At 37.0% G+C, this 7,454-nt stretch overlaps 1 protein-coding gene across 1 annotated transcript; it reads left to right on the top strand.

Moving 5' to 3' along the window:
* On the top strand, positions 1 to 4,262 carry LOC109832021. Its single transcript, XM_020399482.1, has 2 exons — positions 1 to 1,192; positions 4,174 to 4,262. Exons 1-2 carry the CDS (start codon positions 1 to 3, stop codon positions 4,227 to 4,229), a joined length of 1,248 nt encoding a protein of 415 aa, XP_020255071.1. The 3' UTR covers positions 4,230 to 4,262.

The following is a 7,454-nucleotide window of genomic DNA, read 5'->3' as shown; positions in this document are numbered from 1 at the left end:
ATGGTGGGAACTCGTAGTAACGATAACCCGAGTAGCAGTGCCCCACAGCCCGAAGTGGATCCCAATCAACTTCTGGCGATGATTCAGGGACTGGCGACCAATCAGCAGCACTTGGCGGGACAGCTTCACAGGGAGCCGCAGCCCCAGCCTCCCCCTCGTCCAGAGTCTAGCGTCAGGGAGTTCCGGTATATGCGGCCTCCTTCCTTCTCCGGTGCCGAAGGACCTTTAGCAGCAGAGGAGTTTCTCAAGGTCACGGAGACTATTCTCACGGTGACCCGCATCCCCCATGCTGAATGGGTGGACCTCATGGACATTCAGCTCACCGACACAACTCGGATTTGGTGGACTGCAGAGAAAGCTCATTTGGAGAGACCGATTTCGTGGGATACCTTCACAGACCGTTTCAACAGGAAGTACTTCCCTCAGTCAGCTCGGGACGAGCTTTTGCGAAGATTTGTGGAGCTCAAGCAAGGAGGGCGAACAGTTGATGAGTACGAGGCCGAGTTTTCTTCTTTGAGCCGATACGCTCCACACTTGGTTACAGACCCGACGATCAGGAGGCATCAGTTTCAGAAGGGCCTGGATAAGTATATCAGCTTTGCTCTAGCTGGTAGAGCACTTGCGACCCACGACGCCGTGTTGGATGCAGCACGCGAGATCGAGAGCGTTCAGAAGGAACCTGAGGACCCGCACATGATTCAGAGCAGGACGCCAACGGCTCCAGTCCGGAATACCGAACGTTCACCTTCGAGGCAGCAGCAGAACCCGCAGAGGCAGCAGTATTCTCAGCGTCAGCCATTTCATCAGGCTCACCCTTATCAGCATCCTGGAGTGCAGTCTCAGAGCCAGTCTTCGGTGAGGTGTTCTTATTGTAGATACCCTGGGCATACCGAGCAGGAGTGTCGCAGGCGTCATCATCTGTGCTATGCTTGTGGATCCTCCGACCATATTAGTCGAGACTGTCCACAGCGACAGCAGGCCCGCTTACCCCCACCACCAGTTCGAGCGGCTCTTCCAGCTCCACCTCGATCAGACTTAGCAGCTCCAGCTCAGCACGGACCTTATCCTCGAGCAGGGCCTCTTCCTCAACAACAGCAGATTTATCAGGAAGCGCGAAGGCAGCAACCACCTCGACGACAGATGTTCACGATGTCAGCTGTGGAAGCAGAGGAGAACAACCAAGTTATCACCGGTGAGAATAGTTTATTCTTAATTTTATTTGCGTATGAACTTTCTTATTTCGCATTGCATTATGATAATATGATAGGATTTATTTATGAGTGCTAGTTTAGATGTATTTTCCTTCAACACTAGATAAGGTTCTTGTTTCTTCCGTTATTGCCTTATCACCCATTGACTCTGGAGCTTCTCATTATTTCTTGTCTCATTGATTTACGAGTACTAACTATCGTTCCATATCTGTCCTTGGGTTTAATTCCGAGGACGGAATTTGTTTTAAGGGGGGTAGGATGTAACAACCGTAAATTTTGATATGTATTTAAATAATTTTTTCTAGTATTTATAATATTATATTATATTTTATTAATACTTTTCCTAATTTCTAGAAATTTTCTGAGTTTCAAAATAAATAAATAAAATACATAATCTTGTATTTATTATTTTTGCTAAATATTAATTTATGATTTAGTGAATTTTTCATAATCATTTGGTCACTTATATCATCTATATTATTATTATTAATGTGATTCTGAGCATAGATTAGCATATAAATATAAATATATTTAGTTATTAATAATTTATTAATATTATTTATTAACATAATATTTATTCAGAATATTATATAAAATTTTCGAATTTATTTTCCCTCTCTTAATTTCCTCTAATTTGAATTTGAATTCCTTCCAAATTCTCCCCAATCAATTCCCTAATCACCTCATAATCAAGTTTATTCTCATACCATACTAGCCCACTTGATTTCCGTGATTCTCTCTCCAATAATATCTCAAATCCAGCCTTTCTCTCTCCAATCTCCCTCTCTCTCCTCTTATTCTTCTTCTCTTTCGTACTCTCTCTCTCTTACTGTCATTTATTCTCTCTCCCCTCAACTCCAGAAAATCCAAACGAAATCAACCCCAGCCACCGGACCACCGCCGCCTCCGCGTGATCCGCCGCCGCGACCACCCCGCGCTCAGCTCCGACGCTAAGCACACAACTCGCTCAACGCCATCGAACCATTCGACGAGACCCCGAGGCAAGATCCCGATACTCTTTGACTTATCATCCAATTCTTAGATCCGCCCTGATTTAATTAGCTGCTTGCAAGATCCCTATTCTTGCTCAGTATAATTTTAGATTGATCACAAATTTATTATGCATACGAACTCGTTACCCGAATAATTATTCGTTACAAATACGGAACTGTCGTGAACATATTGGACTGAGAACTATAACGTATAGAACTGTCAGCGTCGATTCGTTCGACAAATACCCCGAGGCAAGATCCCGATCCTTGTTTAGTTTCGTTCCAGTTTTTATATTTGTCGTAGATTATTTATGTGCAAGATCCCGCTTGCTCAGAACTATTTTTCTAGTTATTATGAATTATCTGCAATATTAGATCTGTTAATATTTATCTGCGTGGGTTTGATGAATAATTTTGAATGGATAGTAATTATGGGATAAATAGTATTTTCAGGACAAATATAATAAATTAAAGAGTTTATTTTGAATAATAAAATTATTATTATATTTTTGAATTTATGTTGTGGAAGAAAATTATTTTAGAATGATAAATGTTTTTTTAAGAAGTTATTTTGGAAAAGGATTATTTTTATGACCATGTGATTGATAGTTGTAGAACACGACATTTCATGTACATTGACACCGACATGTTGACGCTCTTATTTATACTCATTCATTGTCATATATGCATACCTGATTCATCGCTAGTCTATATAGTCATGTTCATAATATGATTTGCATAAAATAGTTATATTTATTTAATATTTCTTGCTTTGTTGATGACCGTTAGTAGTTCATGTTCTTAGTGGCCTAGCGTGTCGTGTATAGGACCTAGATACCTGTGTTTGTTGACTTAGAAAAGCGAGAAGAGTTGAGATGGGAATTCTTGGTTTAGGTGATCGGATGTAATTGTTGATTATTCCAGGCTCGCACCAACGATATTCCTGTGTAGCGTTGGGGTGGGTCTGAGGTGCAGTGATGTTGATTGTTGATTATTTCCAGGCTCGCACCAACGAAATTCCTGTGTAGCGTTGGGGTGGGTCTGAGGTGATGTGATATTATGCTTGTTGATTATTTCCAGGCTCGCACCAACGAAATTCCTGTGTAGCGTTGGGGTGGGTCTGAGGTGATGTGATATTATGCTTGTTGATTATTTCCAGGCTCGCACCAGTGAAATTCCTGTGTAGCACTGGGGTGAGTCTGAGGGGGGTAGTGAATCGTTACGTGTGGATGATTTGTGAACAACCGGTTATTCGTGAATATGAGTTTTGACTATACGTGACAGGTAGACCAGTGAGTTGTGATAGGATGGCTAGTTGTGTTCTTTTCATACATAGGTTGGAGTTAATATTTAGTTATCTACAATTTGAGACATATGGTATATACATGAGGGTTTCCTTGTTTGGATTATTTCGCTCGACGTACTACGTCTCTTGTTGTAGATTCTTAATATTAATTCCATCTATTGTATGATCTTATTGTTTGGATGGTTTCTGATTACTACCTGCATGATCTTGTCACTTGGTTGATTTTTGGATTCGTCTGATTATTAGTATTCCAGTTGCACGCCTCTATTGTTATTACTATCATCACATGTTCTATTTCTATTTCTGTTATAGCATTGACCATACATATATTATCATTATCGTTATTGTATTTGTTCCTGCATTGGGGGATCTTGCCGTGTGTTTCACACGCTGACGTACTCCTATTTTCTGGGTGTACGTCAGATTTAGGAGATGAGCAGCCTCAGTACGGGATCGTACAGGAGCTTTGGATTCTTCTGATTATTAGTATTCCAGTTGCATGCCTCTATCGTTATTACTATCATCACATGTTCTATTTCTATTTCTGTTATAGCATTGACCATACATATATTATCATTATCGTTATTGTATTTGTTCCTGCATTGGGGGATCTTGCCGTGTGTTTCACACGCTGACGTACTCCTATTTTCTGGGTGTACGTCAGATTTAGGAGATGAGCAGCCTCAGTACGGGATCGTACAGGAGCCAGAAGATTCTTAGCAGGGGTGTCTTGCAGAAGGAGTAGAAGACCATCTGAAGCGTAGTGATTTTCTCCTGTAGTAGTAGTTGGATATTAGAACTCTTTTACCGTACTTTTCTTTAGTTTGATGATAGATTTAGTTATTTTATCTCCTTTTATTATGGACTATGTATTCCTTATTTCCTAGTTGAACAGTTGTTGTAATAATGGTACGTTTGACCCATATTTTATGTCTGGGATGATTTACCATTGATGATATGTCTATTTTTATTCTGGGTTGTCTTTATATTCTTGCTATGTGTGATCGGGGACCTGTGACTTCGTTTGTATTTCTTGACGCTTAGCGTATTAGATTGAGAAGACGGGGTCTAGCACTTATCTCTTCTCAGTTTAATACGTCGCGGGCTTGCTCGCGTCCCGATTCCCCGGTATTTTGGGAAGCGGGGCGTGACAACTTTATTGATGGTCACGGTAGCTGATGAAGAATCAAATTACAACACATGTTTCTTGACACTATGTGCTCTAGTCACATGTGCGGAAAGGAGTTGTTAGTAAATTTGGATGAGTCAATGCTGTCTAAAGTCAAGTTTTCTGATGACAATGTTAGAACTCATGTTTATGAGCCTACACTCTAATCTTGTTATGATAATTTAACAAACAATTTATAACGAGTTTTTTAGTGTTTGGTTTGTTGTTTAACCCAGGTTGAATGATTCGAAAGCTGTATTAAAAGTGGAGCAAATAAAAGTCAAGTCAAGATCCAAGATCAAGCTTCAAGTGCATATCAACTTGGTACAATAGTTTAGGATTTTATATTGTGTGATAATACTTTGAGCTCAATATCATACATACACACAATTCTTGTTTTTGAGTATTCCTGACAAAATATTTAGTTACTAGTTTATAGACTTAGGGGCTGTTTGGTTATTTCCTAAAAAACCAAAAAATAGAAATGCAAACCAAGAAAACTCAAAAAGTACAATTTCACACATTTCCATCCCTAAAACTCACCCACAATATCTAATAAAATATTATTTTTATCCAACAACTCATCCATCACATCTAATAAAATATTATTTTCATCCAACAACTCATCCATCATATCTAATAAAATATTATTTTCATCCAACAACTCATCCATCACATCCACCACATCTAATAAAATATTATTTTCATCCATAACATCACTCAACTCATCTCATCTCATATTTAAAAATTACTCACATCATCTAATAAGATTGTGACAACTCATCTCATCTCGTTAACATTTCATTTCTTTGTTTTCCTCCCAAAAAGCTAGAAAAACAATTTCCTTAAGTGTGTGTCACATCATCCAATAATATAATGACAACTCATCTCATCTCATATATTTTCTTATTTTTAAGAAATAACCAAGCAAAAGAAAACAAGCTATTACAAGAAATAGGTTTCTTATAATTTATTTCATTATTTTTTTCGCCAACCAAACAACATCAAAACGTTTCTTATAATTTATTTCATTATTTTTTTCGCCAACCAAACAACATCAAAACAAGTTTTATTAAAAAATCACTCACATCATCCTATAATAAGGTGACAACTCATCTTTATTTCTTTGATTTCCTTCTTTTTTTTAGCAAACCAAACACTCCCAAAACAATTCTTTGATTTAATAGTTTTCCATTTCTTTGATTTTCAATTTTTTTTAGGCAAACAAACAGGCCCCTAAAAAATTTCTCTTTATACATTTTTTATTAAATCTATAAAACCATTTGAAAAGGTTTCAAAACGTGTTTAACTCAAAAGTCAAAAATCAAGAAGTTTATATATACACATGTATTTACAAGCTTTGTAAAACAAAGAGATTTCACAAACGGTGAATGATATTTGGAAAATTTATTTTGTAACATGTTCATTTATATGTTTATAGACAATTATCCAAATTTCACATTTTTTAGAATTTGTTTGATATTTTTAAAAAAGGTTCAAAGTTGATATTTACTATTTACTTCAGGTTATGTGCACGTTTTGAGTCGACTTGCTACAGTAATGAACCGACTCATAAAGTGTTGCACAGAATGTGTTTTTAATCTATTGAGTCGACTAAAAAACCAATGAGTCGACAGATACAGTATAAAGTCGACTCATACATATCATAAGTTGACTCATGAAGTGTTCAACAGTTAGTTGTTTTCATCTTCTGAGTCGACTGATAATCCAATGAGTCGACTCATGTAGACACAAGTCGACTCATGCATGTCATAAGTCGACTCATAATATAACCATTACACGGTAACGGCTATTTTCCAGACTTTGTGTTTTTTCATTGTTTTTGTTGTTTTGTGATGGTTTCTTGGGCTGGTTTCTTCTACCCTATATATACCCCATTACATTTAACACTCCTAACTACTAAGAAAGTTTTATTCACAATGCTTTTGATTCATCTTTATCTAACAAGCTTGATTTTTTTTGATAGTGCTTATATATTGTAGAAACTTATAGAAGCACATCAATGGAACTTGGAGGCAATCCGACAAACTTTGAAGGGTTCTTCTTCAAGTTCATGTGGAGCATTATCTTCATGTACATGGCCACTAGGTGATAGCCCTAGTGAGGTATGCGAGTCCGATACCGATGATGAATTAACTATAGATGAACTTACCCATGGATATAAAAAATTAATGCATGATTATAAGAAGTTGTAACATAATTTTATTGATATTAAAAGCAAGCATATTGACTTGAAATCCAATCATGAGACACTAGTATCAAAATTTGATACCATTGCTAATGAAAATGTAAATCTCAAAGAAAGCAATGAAAAATTAAGATTAGATATTGCTAGTTTGACTCGTGATAAAAACAATGCCATGTTAGAGGTAGAAGCTAGTAAAAATAAATTGGATACATTTGTAAATGATTATGTTTGCTCTACTTCTAATAACAATGCACATATGCCTAATGATGAGTTGAATCACATAAAAGAACGTATATCCTCTTTAGATTCAACACTAACTAAATGCATTGATAATTATAAGAGACTTATGAATATGGGTGCTAAGTCGTGTACCAAATTCTTCCAAATCACCCGTACACTATGCACGCATGTATAGCAATATTTATAAATACACTATTTGCGATTGTAAATGCCATTTAGCTAAATTTTGCTATGATGCACACAAATTTTTTAGGACTAATACTTCTTGTGCATCTCATAAGGCTTCTTCATCACACACACATGCACATGCACCCATTGCTTATCATAA

The sequence above is a fragment of the Asparagus officinalis genome, chromosome 1 (assembly GCF_001876935.1).
Source record: "Asparagus officinalis chromosome 1, Aspof.V1, whole genome shotgun sequence".
In the NCBI taxonomy this organism is placed as follows: domain Eukaryota; kingdom Viridiplantae; phylum Streptophyta; class Magnoliopsida; order Asparagales; family Asparagaceae; genus Asparagus; species Asparagus officinalis.
Note: the sequence above shows the minus strand (reverse complement) of the source record. Positions and strands in the feature narration are given on the sequence as shown.